The sequence below is a fragment of the Drosophila guanche genome, unplaced genomic scaffold (assembly GCF_900245975.1).
Source record: "Drosophila guanche unplaced genomic scaffold, DGUA_6, whole genome shotgun sequence".
NCBI lineage: Eukaryota > Metazoa > Arthropoda > Insecta > Diptera > Drosophilidae > Drosophila > Drosophila guanche.
The window spans coordinates 285124-308449 of NW_022995749.1; the positions used below are offsets into that span (position 1 = coordinate 285124).

General features: G+C 47.2%; 1 protein-coding gene across 12 annotated transcripts in view; it reads left to right on the forward strand.

Annotated features, from left to right (window-relative positions):
- The window catches only part of LOC117584985, a 96454-nt gene that overhangs the window by 20492 nt on the left and 52636 nt on the right, over positions 1-23326 (forward strand). For 3 of the 12 annotated variants that reach the window (XM_034274207.1, XM_034274194.1, XM_034274198.1), the window contains exon 1: positions 19692-20227. The exons of 4 other annotated variants lie outside the window; for them this stretch is intronic. In XM_034274207.1, coding sequence (XP_034130098.1) covers positions 19981-20227 — 247 coding nt within the window. In that variant the 5' untranslated portion in view covers positions 19692-19980. Of the gene's footprint in view, positions 1-19687; positions 20228-23326 lie in introns of those variants that run through there. 5 more of the 12 variants (XM_034274195.1, XM_034274202.1, XM_034274205.1 and 2 more) reach the window with 4 other exon arrangements.

The following is a 23326-nucleotide window of genomic DNA, read 5'->3' on the forward strand; positions in this document are numbered from 1 at the left end:
TTTTTCCTATTCAAGTATGCATATTGCGTGAGTGTGTGGCGGCTGCCCTCTTTGAGGGTCTGGTCTCCTATTGCCATGCCACGCCACATACAACTTTACGACCAGGCGTTGACTTTTTAATGAACACGGTAATTTGGCGTGCAAAGGTGAAGACTCCCACCCACCCGCACCCGCACCCACTCACCCTTCCTCCCTTCCTCCCTTCCTGCCAGCTGGCCGCCCTGCCACGGAAAAAGGCGTGGCTTGGCATTTTTGATCAGCCTCGAAATATCATTTCACATATCGTTAAAATTCGTTTAGGCGCAGCATACAAATTGCTACATTTCCGCCAAACTTCAAGGCAGCTTCAGAGCCGGCTCCAGATCCTGCTCCTTCAGACTTCCCTCCTTCGAGTATATTTTTTTTGAAAATTTCCTGCGTGCGTCTGCGGTGGGCCTCGTGTAAATTGAATGAAATTGAAAAATTTAACGCAACAGCAATTCCATTACGTTTTCCAGGCTCATTTTCACAGCGTTTCGGCCCTGTCTCACTTTCCCTCTGCCCCTCTGCCCCTCTGGCTCGAAATTTATTCATTACATGCAATTTTTTGCGCCGTCTTCACTTTCGTTTATCTGGGTCTGGCTCAACATTTTCAGGCACGAAGCAGCGCAGCGGAGAGTACAGGAGGGCAGAGCAGAGCAGAGCGCATTAGGCTTGGCAATCAGAAATCATGTGTGAAATGGGAAAAAATGTGCGAAATAAAATGAAAATCGCGTTGCGAACAGGAAAAACACTGAGAAAACACATCCGCAAAGTGTTCGGCTCCCACTCCCACTCCCAGTACGGATCGCAGTCCCAAGAGCCTTCAGGCATTTGTCTTTATATACGTGTGTGTTTTCAATTACAATGGCAATTGTTGTGGTTACTGCCATGGCCTAAGGGGAAACTTCCAGCTGGCAAATGGAACAAAAAAGAAAACAACGTGAATCAATGTGAATAAATAAACGTGGATACATATACAAATAGAAATGCACAAATAGATTGTCATCTGTGTCATCAGGGATGCACAGATTATCGTATTAGAGATGGCGAGATGGGAGCTGCATATTGTATTTATGCAATCTGCATTTTATAAATATTTTTACAAGCAATCAACAATGACAGCAAAGCCAGAGCCATCACTGAGCCATCAGAGAGCCATCAGAGCCCTCTGGCAAACATGTTGAGCATACGAAATGCCTTCCTTGTCTTTGCATTTCCACATTTCCTTCCGCTTGCCGTGTGTTATGTTAATGTTTAATATAAATGCCCGCCGTCTGTCATTGGTCCTTCGATGGAGGAGCTGGAGCTGGACCTGGAGCTGGAGCTGGAGCTAGAGCCCTGTCCTGTCTGGGCTGATGCCTGCCGCATAAGCAAATAGATATTGCAGCCAGATGACTTGACCAAAGCCCATCATCTCAATGTTTGTTCTGTAAGCAGCTTTCCAGGAGTTATATTTAAATTGCCAGATCGGACACACAGAAATGGAAATCCGCAATGCTCTGGCTGTGTCAAGACATTAAATTGTTGTAAGAATTTAAATTTTTTCAGCTCATGTGTGTGCAATTTTGGTTAGTTGATGTCGCCAACAAACTTGCATACTAAATAAGCCGCTGGCTGCCACTATCCGCATCTCCAGCCACCCACTTGGTCCTCTCTCTCTCTTAGTATATTTCGTGCCTCAGCTCCTACTCACTCGCCTCATGCATTTTACATTTGCAGTCGTCAGCCGCTACTCATTTGTTTTCTTTCGGGGGCCCAGAGGCAGGGCGCAAGACTGCAGCACACAGCCACATATGCACATGCAATTACATAGACCGCACACCAAAACACTCACACTTGCACACAGATACACCCGCACAGCCACACGGCCACACGGCCACAGCCACACGGCCACAGCCACACGGCCACAGCCACAGCCACACGCACACATTCATTGTTGCAATTGCACGGGAAATAGACTTTTTGAATGCGAATGCGTTGCACATGTCAGATGGAAGGCGCTTAGAAAAAGGAAGAAAGAAAGCTGTGAAAAAAACAAGAAAGAAAGCAAAGGAAAGGAAAGTAGCAGCAGAAAGGAAATAAGAAAGAAAGAATGAAGACAAAATCCCGCAGCAATGCCGGGCAGGTTTTTATTATACACTTTGGAAGAGGGTATAATCATTTTGGCTCTACATTTGCAATGACTTCACTTCATTGGCGAACTGAATGCTACCTCATCTCAAACGAACTGCGAGTATTTAAGCAAAAATCTGTATCTTGTGGAGTATCTGTGGCTTCGGCCTCGAAATCTATTTTCCTTCTATATTTTTTCTCTCAATTTTCTTTTAGTTTTTGCAAGACGGTCTTGCGTTGTTGCTGTAGCCTCTCCTCTCTTCTTGAAGGTGGCTACGGGCCAGAGGCATGGAGAGCAAAGGACAACGACTGCTTGCTATTCCACATGCAGCCGGCGTATTTGTTGTTGCGATGTTTGTGGGCCCATCTTCATGTTTCCTCATGTTGTCAGCGTGGCAGCATCTGCCCCAGCGCCTGCTGCTCCTCCTCCTGCCACAGCCGCTGCCTCTTCTGCTGCAGCACTGGTCCTACTGCTACTGTTGTTCACTAAATCCGTGCTACTTAAATTGTCCCTAAAATCCTCGTGGCAATTCTTTCGCCATGAAGCACATGCAGCTTTTGTGCGCTGTATGAGAATTTAATGACATTCTTAAGTTGTCATCAGTGGATGGAAGCTGGCAGCCCAGGAGCCAGGCGCCAGGCGCCAGGAGCCAGGCGCCAGGCGCCAGGAGCCAGGCGCCAGGCGCCAGGCGCCAGTAGAAGTCCAGGAGCAGTCGTGTCGTGTCGAGTCGAGTCGAGAGTCGACTGGAACGGCGGCGATTGGGCCAACTGTCTAGGCAGGCTGGCTGCCTCTTGCTCTGACTTGGTGGCATCTTATCCTGTCTGCGTCGCTGTTCCTTTTGCCATTGCCATGCCATCCCAGCCCATCCCATTCCATTCCATTGTTGTTGTGGCATGAGGGGGAATATCAAATTGAGTAAGACCAACAAAATGAGTTGAATCATTAGCGTAGAGAGCCAGGGATACAGGGGAGTGGCAGTGTGGCATCCTTATTCATCCTTGCACCGACACACACAGCCACATCCACACGCTCACATATTGCGCAATCGCTGTCGTTGCACCCCCCGGGGCAGCAGCAGCAGCATCAGCCGCTGGATGCACTTTGCCTTTTCCAAGAATGAAGCCGTATCAGCATTAGCGTCTGATGTCGCCTGTCTGCCCGGGGGCTTGTGCATCTTTTTGGGGACATTTCTTTTCTTGAGAGACATTCAGCATGCCTGTGCCACACGTTTCAGGTCAGGTCAGATATGAGGCATGTGATTGTGCAACTCAACTCCTTCGTTGGCCCCTGGGACGTTGGAACAAGTTTAATTTTCAATCTAGGGCCCAAAATATTGCGCCTTTCATTTCACGCTGTCTGCCACTCAAACTACAGTTGGGGGTACTCTGGTATATTCGCGGATCGTGCACTATCCCTAGCCATAGCCAGTTATTTTTGCGCTGCATGAGCAAATCTTTAGTATTTGTACAAGCGACAGCCGCAGACTGGAAAAAGCCGCCGCATTTGAATATGCAATTTGCAATTTGACTTGGCTCTGCCACTGATGGGAGAGAGTGGAGAGAGTGGAGAGAGTGGGTCCTAAAAGGAGGCCAAAAACCGCGCAGTTCTGTTGCCTGTCGACAGCTACCAGAGGAAGAGGCAAGGCAGATGCAGGAGGAGCAGCAGTGGAACCCACAGCCATCGAGTTAATCTGCGAGCTTAAGAAACCCCAGACTGTAGCGGAGTGGAGCAAGTAGCTTCTCCAGTAACAGTGCCATATAAAAGCTGCACGCCGCTACATTTTATCACAGGGCTGGGCGCGCTTTTTTGCCAGTCCTCCGTCCTGTCGTCCGGGCTGACATTTCAGCGCAAGATTTATGCACTTGGGCTGCAGCTGAAGACAGCTGTCGTTTGCCCTGCTGTCTTTTTTCTCCGCCGTCTCTCTGTAGCTGTTTCGCTGTGTGTGGCTCCTAATAGCTTTTTATTCTCGTGCATGAAATATGCCTCTGAAAATGTGGAATAAAACAGAGCAGAGCAGAGTTCAGCCTCGGCAGGAGTATGGAAAGTGTCAATCCGTTTTTTTTCCCTTGCTTTGGGTTAACTTTTTGTGGCCTGTACCACGTTGTGGGTGCATAACTCCCCGCATTCAAGTTCATCAATTGTCAGCAGCAACTAAATAGACCGACCTGAGGGATACAGACAAACTAGATCCAAGTTTCCCTGACACACACACAATTAGGTGCTGATAAATTGCTTTTATATGCTGTTTCAGTCATAGGCAAAATGCGGCAGCAAAATGAAACAATAAGCCACGTCCGTCAAGTCGGCTCTTGAGGTGGCTAAAGTCAAGTCGAGTTATGAGCGGAAGTCAAGACACAGCACACGGATACACGATGATACTCCCACACAGTCACAGACGGCACTTCGTCACACTTGCCAAGACAATGCGACCAGACAGACAGACAGACGGACAGACAGACAGACAGACTGACAACCAGACACGCAGACAGACACCTTCCTAAGAACGCGTCAGAATGTGACTGCCTGGCCTGGCCTGCAAGTGAAGCCATTTGCTGGTGGGCAACGTTTTGGAATTCATTCGCTCTGTCAAGTAATCTACCCTCAGAAGCGTTTCATTTCCATATGGGGTTGTCCCCTGTGAATCCTCCACTCAATCACACACTTTATGGCGCCACTACAGCGCGCACTTCCTGCAGAGAGAGAGAGAGAGAGAGCGGCAGCCTTTGGCTAATTGAAAACGCCTGTTAACACTTGAATGGAGTCTGACAAAAACTCTGCTTCTCTCAATGAGCAGCTCATTCTTTCCCGGGGTTCAATCGGCTATTTAAATTTTCCCATTTTTCGTCACCTTCCGTCCCATGTTCAGGTGTAACTGGCAATCTATTATATGTGTCCTTTGACCGTAACCAAAGCTTATGTATACCCTCGTATGTGCATAGTTTTCAAAGGAGTCTTTGCCCATGTTACCTTTCGGCCTGGCTGCCTTGTGTTGGCCTTTATTGAAAATGACTCAATTTGATAGGATCCTTACTGCTCTCTCGCTCCACCTCCAAGGGATGGCTAATGTACACAATTTGCTTTCAGGGAGTCAACCTCTCTGCTTTGGGTCGAAGCATTAACATTTTGTCAATAGGATTTTGATGCATTGGCTGGGAAAAGGTGCCGTGTACACCCAGAAAAAGGTGACAATTATTTGGAGCTGATGGGCGGATGGGACAACTTTAACTTTCACTTCACTCCACACGGCACAACTTTTACAGAGTGACAGGGCTGCAATTGTCCTGCCTGACATGGATAAGGATTTGCTGGCGCTGCTTCCGTGTAGTTGCCTCTCGCCTCAGCGCCTGCTGCGGCTCTCAAGTGCCTGGCTAGCTTGAGCTGTTAGTATTTCTGCTACTAATTATGCAGAGACTGCGGGGCAACAAACCAAGCTGATGTTGACACATAGCCAGAGTCGGAGATAGAGTCGGAGATAGAGTCGGAGATGGTGATGAAGATGAAGATGAAGATGAAGCCGGAGACATGAGCCAAAGAGCCGCTGAAGTGGCTTGCAACTGTCACACACAAGTTGAGATTTCTCTCAACTGTGTTTGTATGAATGTACATGTATGTGTGTATGTTTTGTGCGTTTTGTGATATTTTCTAATTTTCACAAAATAAGCAATTCTCACGTCTTTGTCCTTGTGGCTGTGACTCGCGTGGATGTGGCTCTGTGGCTCTTTGCCTCTGTGGCTCTGTGTGTCTGTGGCGTTGGCCTGTGGTGTATTTTTTTTTGCTGTGAATTCAATTCCAGCTCGTGTCTTGCTGTTGTTTAGCCAACGGGCGGCAGGTGGCTGCCACAGCCACAGCCACAGCCAACGCTTTGTACTTCAAAAGCAAGTCAATTTGCAACTGTAGGTGTGTGTGTCTCCCACCAAGGCAAATCCTGCTTCTAAAGCACACCTCAGAAGCCTTCACACAACTGTGTGTGTCTCCTCTCCTCTTTTGTGCTCAGTATTGTTTCTTTTCCACATTGTTTTCGTTTTTATACACGGTATTTGTGGGGTATATGGACATGCAGATACTTATAAATTGAAGCGTGAATGTAAATGGGACAAAGGTAATCAAAGATATTTAAATTCTCTTTTACAGTTCAACAAACTATATAGAGAGGAGTTTTTTGTTCCCACAAAGCGGGTATCTTAGATTCGCAATGGAAATTTGTAGTTCTGTTTGTGTTTTTTTTAGTGTAGAAAATTTTGTTTTATTCCCCTGCCTGCAATTGCGATTGAAGTTTAGTAATTTCCTTGACTGTGGGAGCACTTGTCTTTGATGTTGGCCACGCAACACGGAAGCCTTCGCTGGCACTTACCGCCAGGCACTTTTTACCTTTCTCCTCCCACCCCAGCCACACAAATAATAATAATAATAATAATAATACTATACATTTCCTTTGCTTTATTTCACTTGCAGGTAAGTCCCGTACCTGCTTCGCACTCGCACTCGCACTCGCAATCGCTTTCGCAGTGAGTATAAATTAGCAATGGCAATGTAATTATATTTTCATTAGATTAAAATATCATAAGTGCCATAAAAATTAAGTTATGCCGGGGCGAGTACAATGGAAATGAAATAATCAGCTTAACTTGGCTGAGGGCAAACATAAAAGTCGGACTTCGCAATGGAGGCAGCCACGACAGCGGTACTGGGTGACTGGGTTGCCATGCCACTGCCTTTGGCCCCATGGTTTCAGGGGGAATGGGGGAAGCGCTTTGATTTCGAGCGATAATTACAACGTGCCCTCCATAGAAATACTCTGGTGGCTTTCGTGCAGCTATGCAGCGGCAAAAGGGAAGCCGGCCGGCCCATCCAATTCACTGGAGCGTTCAGTGCTGCCAGCCTTTACGGATTTATGGCGTCGGCGACATGTTGACATGCTGCGCCAGCGGCCGTGTCGATTGTGGGGGCCAATTTCTTGAGGCACGGCCAATCCTCTTCGTGCTCATTGTTTTATGGGTTGCGCTGGCCAAAAAACCAAACAAAAAAAAAAACACATTCTGCACGGTACGACACTCGACCACCTTTTTTTTTGTGTGTTTGTGTGTGTTGCCAATTACCACAAGCTTCGTGGGGGCTGTGTCGCCGCCTACGGGCACTCGCTGCGTACACGTAATTTTTATTGGACACTTCCACGCGTCGTCATCCATCGTATGTCTTCGTCGTTGTTGTCCTCGTTCATTGCCTTCGTCTCGCCACCGTTTGTGTGTCAAATCGTGAGCTTTTGCTCGTACGCAGGCAACAAAAGTCCTAGGCCAACACACGGTGGAGCTTTGGCTCGGCGAATGAGCTACCAAAACAAAAACCGATAATTGCATGGCCACCTGAAATGCCGCACTCTTTGTATTCACTCTCTCTCTCTCTCTATCTCTCTCTCTCTCTCTCTCTCTGTGTCTCTCTCTCTGCCGCTCATTCTCCGCCAGCTGATGGCTCTGCAATCTCTCCACTCTAGCCACCTGTCTCCGTGTCTCCATGTCTCCTTGTCCGCTTGTCCCCGTGTGTGAGTGTGAGGAATGCTGCTGCTGCTGCTGCTGCATTTGGTTGTTCCACTTGACACACATTCGAAGCCATCAACTCAATTGAGTTGCCCATAATGTAATTACCGCAATTAATGCTCATTTTGCTCTATCGCAAAAATTCCAAAAGTTGGTCAGATTGAAAGTTAATTAAGGAAGGGTCAAAGTGGAGGGGTGGGGAATCGAATCGAATCGAATCGAATGAATAGTGGCAGCGATGATTAAATACAAAGCATTTAATTGACAAGACATTGCAGGGAGCCCACTTGCGGCGTACAGTTTGAGAGTCACACTCTACAACAAATTGGCGCCAAATGTCTCTACAGAAGGGGCAGCACACGAGAGTGTGCTCTCGGGCTGACTGGCCCACTCTCTGGCACACGACTGGGGAAAAGCCGATTGGCAGCCGAGGACCGCGCATAGCCGAATGGCGGCACTTCGTGAGTGGCAGGACACGAAGTCCTTGCCATCCGTTGGCGTGCACAAGGCGAAACAGTTTGCGACTGAGACTCGTGATGAACGGACGCGTGGCCAATGGCAGACAGGCAGCGCGAAAAACAAGCCTGACATCCATTCAAATCGCATTCAGTGGCTCGATGGCGAGTGCTCGACCAGAATTACGAGTGTAATCGCCGGGCTCCATCATCATTCAATCGCCATTGCATGTGTGAGTGCAGTTGGCTATGCGAGTCCAGGGACTGACATGTGTGCGTGCCGCGTCGCGTCGTGCCAGCGATCCTCAGGCATCGAACTTGGCCAAGTGAAATCAAAGCCTGGCTTGCCGGCTGCGCCGCTGTGTCGAGTGTGTCCGTAAATCATAAAGTGTCAGCAAACCAGAAAGTCACTCGAGTGTGCGTTTTCGGAGCCAGAACGAAACGGAAATCATCAGGCGAATGAGTAACCCACAGATTTGGCATATAATTTAATTTGGCAAATGTGTTGGAAATTGTATGGGCACAGCGAATGGCAAGTGGGAAGCAAGTGAACAACTCGTACCCAATCCAGCTCCAGCTCCTGCTCCTTGTCCTGCTCCAGTGATTGTTGCCGGAGAGCTCCTCTCTGCTGCTGCTGCTCCTCCACGGCTTACTGCTTATGCTGGTAATGGGTTAATGCGGCTGAGCACTCGCTTCCCGCTCCGCTCCGTAACCCCACTCGCAAAATACATATATTTCATGTTATTTACCTAGGTGCGCCACTTTCGTTAATTGTATGCAAAAAAGTTGCCAACATTCTCCTAGCAGCGAGTGTGGTGTGCGTGTGTGGTGTGTGTTCGTTGTGTGTGTTTGTTTTTGTTTTTGGCTCAGGATTTTCGCTGTTGTGGCCTTATGTTACAACAACTTTTGGGTGGCTGGTTCAATTACAGCCCAGCCCAGCCCAGCCCAGCCCCATGGCAGCCCCTCTATCCAACATCGCCTGCCACACTATTTCCGCTCTAAAATTTGAGCCAAGTTTGCCAGTTCCAGTGGCAGTGGCAGTGCCAGTTCTAGGTGCCGTTGCCGTTGCCGTTGCCAGCTGTGCTCGATGGGACCCTCGTACCGTGCCCCTGGTACAGGTCCTGCTCCTAGTTGCTGCGCCTCAGTGGCGTTCACTTAGTAAATAAATTGGCAATCGCATTTAATGTGGGTTTATGTGCGTCGCTACCTTGACTGCCTCTGCCTCTGCCTCGGCATGTGCCCCTGCCGGGGCGCACCAACTATTTGGTAGTTATTTTTCTTATTTTTGCTTGCCTCTTTTAGTGCGGCTCGACTCGTTTTTCTTGGCTCGTGCTCATGTGCAAATCGTAAATTCACGTTAATGCCGAAATTTCACGTGATAATGACGTGATTACCTGACACACCAACAGAGAGAGTGAGAGAGAGAGGAGCAGACGGGGAACCGTGCACACTGGGAGGCTACCCAGATTCATGCACATGTCCTTGTCGCTGTCTTTCCTTCTCAATTTTCCAGCTAAAATGTTTTTCTGGCTGGCAGCAGTACTTGGACTGGGGCATAAACTACTCGTACACCTAAATACAGAACATCCATCGCAACTCAACCCAGATCTAAGCCACGCCAGAGCCCAAGAGGGGTAACCAGCCAACCGCTCAACTGAAAAATGAGTGCCCCTAAAATAGTTGCAATGCATTCAACTGAATTTGCGAGCCTCGTTTGGGAACTTGGGAACTTGGGAACTGGTCTCGGTGTGGGAAATTCCTGGCTTAGGCCGAGGCGTAAAATTGCTGGCGTACTTTTCAAGTGCTGTTCAATGAGTTAGAGTTGGAATTGCTGCAATTGTTCCCCAGCCCGGGGAGTGGGTGCATTCATTTCGCAGTTAAATCGGATTTTAAAGAGTTTAGTCTGGCTTCACAGAAACATAGATAAATAGAGAGAGAGAGAGAGAGAGAGAGAGAGAGAGAGAGAGAGAGAGAGAGAGAGGAGAGGGTGGAAGCAGGAAGGTCTCGGGCCTGTCGCAAACTTTTTTCGCAATCGCGTAATTTGGACTTATTCTTTGCTTTTTATTTGCAACTTTTTAATTACTTTTGAGCAGCGATTTGAACTTTGCGCCTGCCTGTCGCTCGTTTACACTCTAATTACGCGGCCCATTCAGGCTGCTGTTGTGTTATCCTTTTTCCAGCTGCTTATCAGTCAGTAGTGCCGGAGAAGGATCCTTTAAATGCAGCCCTGTCCAAAGTGGTTGCCGCTTTAAACGCTGGCTGGCATTTCCGTTTCCGCTCTACCAGTGCCAGCACTAAGCCAGTTCGTTAGTTTACCTTGACATTTTATACAGTTTTTCTGGCTTGCAGCTTTTCTGTGCTCTCTGTTTGGCTTGTTACCTGCCCCAGCAGCAGGCACCAACAGCTGCACCACCACACACCTCATGTACAACAATTCTAGCAATATTTGTTTTCCTGCCACACTGCAACTACATTGGGACCTCCAGCTAAAGCTTCAGCTCAGCGATCCCTTGGCCTTTGTTCCTCCCTTTTACTTTACACTCGTCGCTGTCCGCACACAAATCATGAATCATTTTTGCTGCACCCACTCTCTCCGCCCTTCACTCTCCGCATTCCACTCCATTCTGGGTACTTCTAAGTGTTGTTTAATGCAGCTTTTCAACTCATTCGCTTTGACATACCCTGCTGAGTGTGAGTGCTAGTGCTCCTTTCTAGCTTCTAGCTTCTATTTTCTATTTTCTATTTTCTACCTTCTGCACTCTAGTTTCTGTTTTCTACTTTCTACTTTTTGCGAGTAGCATCAGATTTGCTTATGCAAATGTGTCGCCTTGCCATGGATTTACCTTTTGCCCTATTCATTCTCGTTGCCTTCGTTCTGTCCACTCCACTCTACTTCCCGCTCGGATTTAGATCAAAGTGTTTACTGCTGCTATTTGGGGCGGGCTGATGTCATGGCTGATGTCCATCGCTGAGGCAGTTTAAATAATTGCCACCGCAATAAATTATTAAATCAACAACAATTACTCAATGGCCAGTGAAAAGAATCAATCAATGCGTTGTGGCCATGCTGTGTGGGTGCTGAAGGGGATGAGTGGAGGTGAAATTGAGTGTAGTGGAGTGGAAGTGCAAATGGAAGTGTAAGGTGAAGGGAGGTGCCTGAATAAGCTGATAAAATGAACCGCCTCCACCACCCGGAAGAGGTGTATTATAACGAGTTTCATGACAGCAATTATGTGAGGTTGGGCCGCCCACGAACAACCTAGCCCACCCATAACCCAGACCCCAGACCCCAGGCCTCCGGATATGCCGCACACGGCACACACATAGATTTATTAATATGTGGATATATGTATAACGTATACGCAGTGTGGCCAGCCAGCGTAGGCTAATATGAGTTTCGAGGGCTTTGTAATCGATATTACAATGGCATTGTGTTAGAGGCACTCGATAGGGCTGGCTGGCCTGGCATTTTTCATGTTTTTTATCGCTCCATGCATCGCTCACAATGGAGCAGCGGGGCATACACACATTCACACACTGGGGCCTGGCTCCGTGTTTGCCCTGGCCCGGGGGAGATGACAATGCATGTTTAATGTACTTGCTTGTAATTTGTAATTAATATTACATGAGCTGCATGCCGCCAGCAGCTGCCTTATGGCTGAGATTTTCCCCCACATGTATGCCTATAGCACAGCCCTTCGTGGCATGCAATCTGCCTTTCCCTTACATTTCCATTCGATCCGATTCGATTCGATTCGATTTGATTTCGTGTATCATATCGGCAGTTTGCCTTATGCCATATATGTCTGACAGCAAGATCACCGCCAGCTGCTGCTGTTCTTACACTTTCTGTCATTTTTGTGATTTATGTGTGATTAGTGTTTGGCCCCTCCGTCCCCCGTCCTCTGTCCTCTCTGCCATCCTGTCTAGCTGTCTGAGCGCCTCAGTGTCGTCTCTGTAACCCTCTGAGAAACGTACATGGCAAGTCAGATTTTCCATTTGTCTGATTCTCTTGTCAGTTGTCATTTTCTATGAATACATTACGATACTCGAACTCGAACCCGAACCCCAGCAGCAGCAGCAGCAGCACTTTCAACAGTTTTTCAGTTGACTTTTTGCCAGTGGTATTGGGACGCAGCAATGCAGCCTTTCCCCTTTTTTTGCTTTTGAATTACACGCCTCAATGTTTTTGTAAAATGTGCAAATGAAGTCACAATAAGAAAATCCCAGGCAGAGTGACATACATACATGCACACAGACCCACATGTGGGAGTGGGCCAAAGATTTGAACAATATAAACAATGACAGGCCATCAAATATGCAAGCACCCTAAATACCCGTAGACCCAAAGGTGGTGGTTCCTGTCTCTGGGTTCTGTTTTGGCCCAGCTCCTGTTCGACTTTTTGGATTGTTTGCTCGCCTGATTTCCCGATTGTTGATGTAAATGTCAAAATAAATAATAAATAGCAATTTACAGGCGCCCCAATACAGACTTGCATTTTGGCATGCCTTAAATGGCCAGACTTTAACGAGACTTTAATGTAATTGATTATGGATTTAATCCTCGTTTAATTACTGGCAGAGCCACTGCCTTCAGTTGATTATAATTAAAGCACAAAGTGTGTTAATTGATTATGCAATTAGCGCCAACGATGATCGTCCCGGAAAGTTAGTTAATTAAGCGTCGATGAATAAATGTGTGCCATTTATTTATCAATCCATAGTTACACACATTTCTCTGTCCATAAACGACAGCAACACAGGCAACAAAGAGCGAGAGGGAGAAGAGTCGTTGATTAAATTATGAGAACAAAAACCTGCGCTTGAAAGTACTTGAACTATTAGTTTATTTGCCATAAGGATTCCTCCATTCATTCCCATTCAGAAATGGCATGGCTCCATTACTCATTCTGCTCTCTCTCCCACGTCTTTGCTGCTGCTGTACTCTGCTTTTTCTCTGCTCCTCTTTACACTGCTTCTCTGGTGTAGTCTCATTTATTCATACGTGCGCTTATTGCATTGCTCATTGCTTCATATTCATTATGGCAATGGAGCAATGTGCGTTCTGCTCTTCAGACAAGAGCCGCTCCTCATCCTGTGACTGTATGTCTGTGTGTCTGTGTGTCCGATGCGTTCGATAATCCAATAAATATTTATGAAGCACTTTATTGGAACAACACTGAATTACTTTATGGCAGCATGTACAACATGCTTCTATATATGAATGTCTCTCTGGCTGTCTGTCCCTCTGTCCATTCAACGGTTCTGGTGTGTGCACGGGGCTACTGCTGGCCACTGCTCTTGCTGCTCCTAAGGCCGAAGCTGCCTGTATCGTGCGGGAAAAGAAAACATTTCGAATAAAACGAAAAAAGGAACTATATTTGGCATTTTGGTGAAGTGCTTCTACGTACCACAACACAGCAGAACACTGCTCTCCAGCGGCTCCTGGCGGGATCCTGTGTGTCCTGGCTGTGCTCTTTCTCTCATACATTGCTCATACGCACCGGCGTACGCTTTGATGTGGTCACTTTGGCCAGACGTGGCATGTTGGTATTTTGGTTTTTAATATTTTTAAGAGCCTTTACTCTGCGCTCAAGTGTCCGCCCTCCTGCCTTCCTGCCTGCCTGCCTGCCTGCCTGCCATCGCTAATTGCCTGTGTTCCGGCAGGGCCTCTCGTGTCAGTGTGTGCGTGTGCGTGTGCGTGTTTGTGTGTGTTCCGTTCTATGTGTGGGAGCACTGCACTCATGTTTAAATTATAGACTGTCGACTCAAGTGATTTGGCTGCAGTTGGCTGACTGACCCAATTAACTGTCAAAGGTTAAGCACCTGGCTCAAGACAATCCGCTCCCATATCTATGCACAATTTGCATAATTAATATCGGAGCACAGCCAGAAACAGGCTCTGGCACACGGCTTATATGGGTTATATCTATGCGACTCGACCTCTTTCAGGCTTACTCGCTGTTCATTCCATTTAAATCCGGATAAATCCTATCCACAAATGAATTCAAATGTGGGCTGCCAAAACAAACAAAAATCACAAGCCTCTGTGGAAGTTTTTTCCTCTGGTTTGTGTTTGTTAATTCAAATACTAGTAAATGCACAATGAATACGGAAAATGGAAAAATGGAAAAATGGAAAATCAATGCAAGTGCAAACATTAAACAGCAACACTACAATGACAAACAACAATGGCAGAAAAAATGAATGATGTGACGGGGGTTGGGGGGACTGGCACTGCCGGGTGGGAGGACACCCTTGGCAGTGGGGGCTCAAAATTATTGACCAAATTTTCAGGCAAACATACCGCAAAAAACGAGCGCAAGAGCAGACTATGGAAACAATGCATAACTGGGTCAGTTTGACATGTCGTTGTCGCAGCAAACCCTGACGGCTTGCCCCACCGTCCATCTCTTTCTGCCACACCATATCCATCTCTTTCGGCCTGCAATATTTGGCAATGGAGACGAAAAGGCAGGACGGACGGAATGGGGACGAATGTCAATGCATAAAATTCATTCAATGACTTTTGCAGCTATTTTTCTTCCATGAGTGAGGGCATTGCAGTCTCAGGCTCGGGCTGGGTCTGGGGGTGTTTCTGGAAGGGCAGACAAATAAATTGCAAGACATGCAATAAGACGAGGACGAGCCAAATGTGTGTCTAAGTGTGTCTCTGGCTTGTCTAGCTGGTCCCACCAGGTCTCCGCCCCACTGCCCTCTGTCTTGCACTTCTTGTATGCAAATAAAATTGTACACGAAATTGACTTTATGTAGGGGAGGTATCCATACATACATGAATACATATTTACATGCATATATACTGCCATAGAGATCTCCCCGTGTGTGCGTTCAGTGAAACCTTAGACCGAAACATGACTTTGAGTAACGTTGCTGCTGCATGTAAATGGCACCGTGGCGCACGCCAAGGAAAGCCGGGACAGGACAGGCCAGCTCAGGCCAGGCCAGGCCAGGGCACACGTTTCTCAGTAATCATCCATTATCCTAATGCCAGGTCCATGCCCAAGTCCCTCGGGTATGACCGACACCGCGCGTGTGTGTGTGCCACATATGTATATGCTTTACTGGTCGATTGGATTATGCCTTTAACCTGCGTACACTGCTCGACTTTTGCAACGACTTTTATTAATGATGCAAGTGGAATTTCATTTTTGACTACTTTCACGAATGTCTCCCACTCTTTCTACTGTCCGTAATCGTACTAATTGGCCATGTCTTGGTTGCCCTTTCAGCAAATACCACAAAGAGACAGACACTCGAAAGATCGATAGATCAAAATTGTAAAATCGAAAAGGTCAAAGCTGTCTTTGTCTTCGGTCGTGTGCGTCACATCAAATGAGGGCAATTAGAGGGGTGGCACACACTCTCCCCACTGCGACCCAATACTACTACCCCAGCCAGACGTATAATTTAAATGTTTGATTCAATTTTCCAACCCATTCCGGGGCTGCTCCACGTCCTACCTTCAAGTACTCGCAGCACATTCGTGTGTCTCCGAAGCCCTGCACCTGCTTCGATTCTCAGACAGTCACACACGACAGAGGCAGGGATGGGGGATATGAGGGCTCTGAAATCAATACTCATAAATTAAAGTCATAAAATGGCAAGCATAAATATAAATAGCCCCGGCAAAAAGATGCCAGACACGAGTTCATTTTCAAGTGCCTGACTTTTTGCTGCCTGTCTGCACGTGGAAAAATCAATCGAGTTCCCGATTAGTGGATGTCATTTTATGGCTGAACTTTTCCAAACAGCCCCGCCACCGGAAAGGACAAAGTTTACAGCTAGTCCAAGGATGTTTAGCTCCAGAATCAAATCAAAGTTGACCAAATTTGGACTTTGTTTTTCCCACTGCTCCACCACCAGCAGCCTGACCAAGTTTTTTATATAATTATCCTGTTTATTTCTCATTGAATTAGAGGGAATCCGAAGGGGATTTGGGGCATGCGAAGGACAGGTGCGGCAAGTCAGGTAGACAGCAGCAGCATCAGCGACCTCCAAGCCGCATTTAAACTTTCACAAACAATAAAAATCGCCTTACATAATACATGAGACCGTGCTGCAAGCGTGCTTGACAGACAGACAGACAGACAGACAGACAGGCCGCAAAATAAGTTCGCTGAATTCGTGACTGATTTCCGAACAAAAGGGCAAAATAAGTTTTACATTTGAAGAGGAGAGAGGCAAACATTTTTGGACTCATTACCGCTTAGATTGTCTGCCACATGGCCGTCGCCCAGCGAGACTATTAAAAATGCATCACAGATCTAGAGCCCTAGAATGTAATTATGAGAGGAGTCATGCTGCAGCAAGACGAACAGTCCTCCAACTCCAGCAACTTTTGCCATAAACAGAGGAGAGCCAGAGAGAAAAAGAGAGAGATTCAAATCAAACTCGAATAAAAGTCACATAAAAAATTAGCTAATTTCTAAAAGTGAAAAGTTTATACGAGTTGGTCACAAATTACGATGAGTTTTCCCTGTTTTGTGCTTCAAAAGTTTGCCGACCACTCAAGAAAAGATTTCCTTTGCTTCCTTCTTAACTTGTAAGGCTATTGCTAGAGTATCTCAACCTTCGACTCAACGCAAGTGGCTTTTACTCCTTTTTCTGGTTGTGTTGGGATGATGTTTATGCCTGAGTACAATTACCTTTGCCAGCTTTAGCTCAGCCTTTGAGGCTGTGAGTGTAGCTCGGGCCGCTCAAATTGCATTTGTCATGCACAGACAGCACGATGAAGACAACAACTGTCACTCGACACTGCATCTGGGGGGCTGACATCAAGGTGTAACCTCATAGTGTTCTCACAGAGAGCACCCAGAGGAGCGGAGGCGGTATCAGCTTGTTATGGTTATGGGGCACAGAACAGCACATAATTATATCAGGCCCGGAAAAGTTTCACGGCAATTTTGTTGACTGCCAGTCAGTCACTCAGTGAGTCAGCGCAGTAACAGAAGTAACTTTTATGAGATACTCATGCGGATGCTAATGCTCAGATGATGGTGACACTGACAGGCGGCTAATTAGATTCTATCGTTCTATTCAATGCACTTGGCCTGGCCCTGGCTCTGGCCTCTGCATACTTGGCATTCCTCTCAAAGTGTTGCATGCAAGAATGTCTCTCTTTTTCTCTCTCAGTCTCAGTCTCAGTCTCAGTCGCAGAGTCAGTGTCCAAAAGATGGACTTAAGACCCAAAGAATTCCAATTTAAATCGAATTTTCGGCTTGGCATGTGAAAGGCATGTGGCATTCTCTATTTTCCAAACCGGAGACCGGCCAAGTGTGTCAATGCAGTGCCTCACTGGTTGACATACAAATTTGTGGTACATTTATTGGCTTGTTTGGTCAGACAGAGTAAAGCTCGAGTATATGCACTGGCACTGCTAGCCAAGGGTAAAAGGATATTTAAATGTTAAGCTGGCTCACGCTGACTGGCCCCGAAACCCAGGGCCATTGACACACATATTTGCACAGCTGCACAGGACTGTGCCCGCTCCGGAGGGTACTCCGGTGTGGTGTAGGTATGTTCTGGCTCGAAAATTGACCTCTGCGTGTGGTCGAGTCTATGTTCTTTAATTTGCTTTATTTATTGCACATTACCATCCAAATTGCTGGATGCTACACATGCCCCAAACGGTTACCAGCTGCCGCCGCCAGCCAGGACTTGGCAAAGACCTCAACCGTAACGATAACTTATGCAAAAAGTTGAAACTTTAAATAAATAAACTTTGAGACGGAGACTGGGAGCTAGGGTCCGGGGTCTGGGGTCGGAGGCAGCGGCAAAGGTAACAATTTGTGAGGTAAACATGGCTTTATTTTAGTTTCAATTTTCGCTTCGTTATTTTTTCACACACTCGCTCACAAAAAGAGGGAATGCTGGCGACTGGGCCGGGCTGGGCCTGCTGTTTGTTTTTAGATTGGAAGCCGTTGCTTCCGAGCCTCATGTTGTCTCTGCGCGTCGTCTTTTTGCCGCCATTTTACGCTCGTTATGGCAACACTTTGGCTCAAAAGCGAACGACAGCCATGACGACGGAGATGGCGGGCGACGGCTACGACGGCGAACATATCTCAAACGGCGGCGACCAACGCGCTGCAAGGGGAGCAACATGGAAACAAAATGTATAAAAAAATGCAATGCATCTTCTCGTTATATTTCGCTAGGGCAAAAAAAAAATGGTGGAGGTGGCAGGGCCAGGGGCACGGACTGGGGCAACTGTGGGCATGGCGCAAAAAATCATTTCAAGCAGAAACAACAAGGGAAATGCAGAGAACGCCTTGGCGCCTGGCGCCCAGCGTTTGTCGTCTGTCGTCTGTCGTCTGTGTTTGCCTGCATTTCGCTCCGTTGACTGGCAACTTTCGTCGCCTCTGCCCTCGCATCCATTCCCTTTGCTCCTTCAGTGATTGACAGTGCTGTGCAACATGTCTCCGTCGCCTTCCTGCCGCTGTTTGGTAATAATTTTGCCCGGAGTTTATTCGCCGGCCCCGGGCTTCGCGTCGCTTGCCGCCACCCAAAAGATGCGTGTTGCATTTGCCTGTCGACTGTCGTCGGTCGTCTGTCGCCTCAGAATGTTTACATGATTGTGCACAGGAGTGTTTGCTAGTCCCAGAGCCAGTTGCAGTCTCTTGCCTCTCTCGCCACTTCTCTCTGGCAGCACACTCGAGTGTTTGCCTTTTCCTTTGAGCCAAATCGCAGCAAATTATATTTCTATTGATTTGGCAAACATTTCAGTGCGATTTGCTCGATAAAAGCTTGGCTAAAGTAGCAAAGTGAATTAATTTGAGCAGCCAGAGAGACAGACAGAGAGAGAGAGAGAGAGAGACTTGCATTTAGCAGTTTACATTTTGCATATTGCGCATACGCCAGCGACAATCCGGATTTAGATAGCGGCCGCAGCGACTCAGCGGTGCAAAAACCGCAGCACTTGCGACAGCAGCCAGCAACAACTTTTCGCATTTACCCAAAACTTTTCCACATTTTCTTGTTACTCGGTTGAAGCTGTTGTTGTTGCCGTTGCCGTTGCCGTTGCCGTTGTTGTTGCTGCTGTTGTTGGTCGCCTTCCTTGTTGGCCCTAGACCCACCGAGCAAATTGTAAATGAAAAAGTTTTTATGTTATTCAGTGTTTGCAGTGGGCGGATCCGCCGCTGCTGCTGCTGTCCCTCAGCCTTCGCTGGGCTCTCTCTTTCTGTCTCTGTCTCTGTCTCTTTTTTGCTGCCTGTCTCGTTGCTTTCGTTTGGCGGTTGAATGTATTTGTCGTTATTGCTGCATTATGTCTATTGTTGTCTATACACGAGTACTCGTACATTTTTGTCGAAAGTAATTGTAAATGCTGTTCATAGTTTGACTGCCGACTCTCGGCTCCGCTGCCTACCCCGACCCGCCTCCTTTGTGGCTCTCTGGTTGTCAATATTTGCCCTTGCACCCACTTCAACAGTTTACAGTTGCCCAGTTTTCCTTCGGTTTGCCAAGGCAAACAGATTCTTACATTTAAAGTCAACCCGGATATCTGGTTGGTTTTCAATTCGTGAATTTATTTTAGTGCGCAAAAAGTAAAATATAAACAAATACCAGCCACAAATACACAAGCGGAAATGTCGAAACCAACCGGAAATAATCGTATTGTTCACAATACTCGTAGTCTCGATGCTGCTTCAAATGCACGCGTCTCGCAAAAACTGTAACCAAAAACGACGCGAAAAACAGAGTGTTTAAGAGGCTACATCGAGCCAGCGACAGCGCTTAAAAAAGGCACAAACAAATACGAATATAATCAGCAGCAGGAAATCCAGAAAAATCATCAGCAAGCTGAGAGGAGGGAGGAGAAGGAGGTGGACACAACAGCCACAACATGACCCGCTTTCGCATCAAGAACCTGAAAATCCTCTCCTGCTGCTGGCTCAGCGTGTGGGTGACGCTCTTCGGGGGCGCCCTGCATCTGGCACGCTGCAGCGAGTTCCCCGAGCGGGAGTGCTGCGACCTGACCACCACGTCCACAGTGGGTCCACTGCCCATGCCGCCGGCAGCGCTGCCCACCGACAAATCCCTGTCATCGGCCACCACGGCCTTGGAAACGGATCTGGCCATCGGACGATCGGGTAAGTGCTATTCATAGTGCCACTAAAAATGGCTGCCCTCGAGTGGCTGGCTGCCCCGATGTCTAATTGCCAAACGATATTTAACGCCTCGCTGGAGATTAATAGAAAAGAGCACCCAGAGGGCTGTTAATAGACATAGATAGTGAAAGATATCAGAACTTACGCTCCAATTAACACAATGACCTTTCGAGGCAGCTGCAACAGTGCAGTGGGTCGAGTCGGGTCCGGTCGGGGTTGCGGTTGGGCTTGGTGTGCCTCCAGCCGGAGGGCGTCTGGCAACGTGTGGAAACAAAAATTTGAAATTCAAAGCAAACGTCAGCTGTAAAACAATTTAAATTCACTTTGGATTGAGGGTTTGTTTTCCATTTTATTGTCTGGCATCTGTAGTGGGACTCTGTGCCACAGACAGACAGACAGACAGTCAAGCGGAGAGCAAGGGGGGTGGCTGCATGTGTGTGTGTATTGCTACGTGTCCTAAACAGCAGCAGCAACCATAAACAAACAGCAGCAAGAAAGGGAGTTTTACTTAACCTTGCAGGGTGCAGTTTTTGGCTAGTTTGATAGGAAATGAATACCATGAATGCATCCTCACGCTGTGTAAGGCATTTGGCGTGTCCGCTGCTTGTGCATTCAGGCATAGATTTGCATGTGCACTTGACGCACTTTCATTCGATGAAATTCCAAGAAAACAGTGTTCTGCCACGCCCACGAAAAAAGAGCTAGCAACTGTCAAAGGCAGAATGGAATTGACATTTTATTGAAATGCATAAAAATAGGATTTGCATATACATAAGTATAAATAATTCGCCAATACCCGTAGGCCCTTGGCTCGTGGCCAAAAACCATTGCAGACCATTTAATTGCAATTTTTTGCTCATGCTCACAGCCGATGGCTGGCCGTTTGCCGTCGGTGCAGCTGTAAAAAAGTTTGTCCAGCCCGGGAGCGCGGAAAAGTTTTTTGGGCAACCAAATTCTGCTTTAAAAAGAAATTGTTTGTAGACGTCAAATTAGCAACAAATTACAAATGTCAGAGGAAAAGTTGAAGGGTTTGCATCCGCTTCCGGCTTGATAACTGAAATAACTATGACGGACATTCAATTGGTTCGCGTGCATTAACCCCAGAAGTACTCTAAAAAGAGGCAGGAGGAATCGAATCAATATACGCACTGGCTGGTTAAGGTAGCGGAATAGCCCGTGGGCCGTGGCTCGTAATTGAGTTTATTAAATAATCACCAATATCGATTGGGTTCGACTCGTTCCGCCTGGCTCTCCACTTCAATGGAGCTGGGATTGGGGCTGGAGGGGCGGAAGGGGCACTCGTACTCGTATAATAATGGTAAATTGTGCATCACAAATGCAAAATGCTTTAAAAGCAAGTGGATTATGCAACAAGCGTGATTGACTGGCTGACTGGGCCCGAACAGACAGGGCAAATTAGTCATTAAACGATGCTCTCAATATGCCAGACGCTTTGAGTGAAACGCAGGTCGAGAGAGCACTACAGAATCGATTGGACGTTAAGAAAGCGAACGACGAACGGTGAAAGGATCCAACCAAAAAGCACACAAAACAGGAAAGGGAAAGACCAACTGAAAAAAGGACATAGTCCATGCTGCAATGAGTTTGACGTTGAGGGACATAAAAATTTCCGTTCTATGTAAGCTGCTTGCCTCTTTTTTCCACCCTTCTTCGCCTAACAATGTTACATGGACATATGCTTGGCATACACTGGATATGGTCGTCTCGTCCTGCGACACGAGCACCCGGACAGAGACCCGGACACAGACAAACGTGTGGAACTTGGAGAACATCTTGCAGTTTATGTATATAGCTTTTAGATTGAGTTTGCACGAATGTACACAAGTTGTTCGAATTCGCATTTGAATGGGAAATTTCCTTTAGTGGCCATCGAGGATGACGATGTCCTCCTCCACGACGGATGTGCCTCCTTGAGTTGTCGAATCTTTCTGTCTGTCTGTCGTTGGACTGAGCCATGACATACGATTTTAATCAGCATAAAATTTTCGTTATTCCTTGGATTGCTTGCCCTCCTTATCCCTGGCACATGTATGCAAACAAAAAGAGATAAATAAATTGGTCAGTTGTAAAAGGGAATTTCATATTTAATATTTGGCTGGGAGAACTTGGCCCAGTGCACAGTCCGAGTGCTTACAGCTTAAAGCCTTAAAGAGGATCTCCAATTCTGTTGCTAACACGCTTACGCTTAAATCGCATCAATTTTAAACGCAACAGACACTTCACTCCACACACAAACACTCGTAAGTTATTCCACCTTAATTATATTGCAACACCCCGAGTCGAGTCGAGCGTCGAGTCTCGAACCGACCCGACCCGACCCGACCCGACGCTATGCTCGACCCATTCCGATCCAATTCGAAGCCGTACGCCGCATGCCGCATGCCACACGCCGTGTGCCGTGTGCCGTGTGCCGTGCACACAACGCGCCCAGGTGCCTGAAGGTCCATGTAGCACAATGTTTTATGTACTGGACATGCTGCACGGGAGCGGGAGGGTGAGTGGGCACCGTACGTGTGTGCGTGAATTAGTTATGAAGCCAAAGTCAAACTGGGTCAGCCAGCAGTTCTTCTTTTCCTGCTGCAACGGCTTCCACCACGGTCCCATACTCCGCTTATGTTTCTGTTTCTGTTTCATTTTCAGTTTCAGTTACAGTTCGAGTCTGTGCTTCGTTCTCAGCTGCTACTGCTGCTCCTTCTGTTGCTGCTGTTGCATTGAGTGTGGCCATATTTTTAGAGTGCCGCCAATGCCAATTTAATGTTATTGCGTATACGTGCCGTTGGCCACGAGCAGCCGGCATTATCAATAGTCCCTGCCTTCCCTGGTGCATTGTGCATTTACAGCAGTTAAAATTGTAATTAAATTCAGCTCACACTTCCCCATAAGTAATGCAAATGATTATGTATGCGTGTCAGCCAGCTGCCACAGAATGCTCAATGCCACAATAAAATGCAACACACAAGACAATGCAGAAACAACAACAGCAACAGCCAGACAAGAGCGGAACTTTGTAGTGTTTGGACTAAGGAACGCTCTTTTTATCTTTATATGGCCAGCATTCAG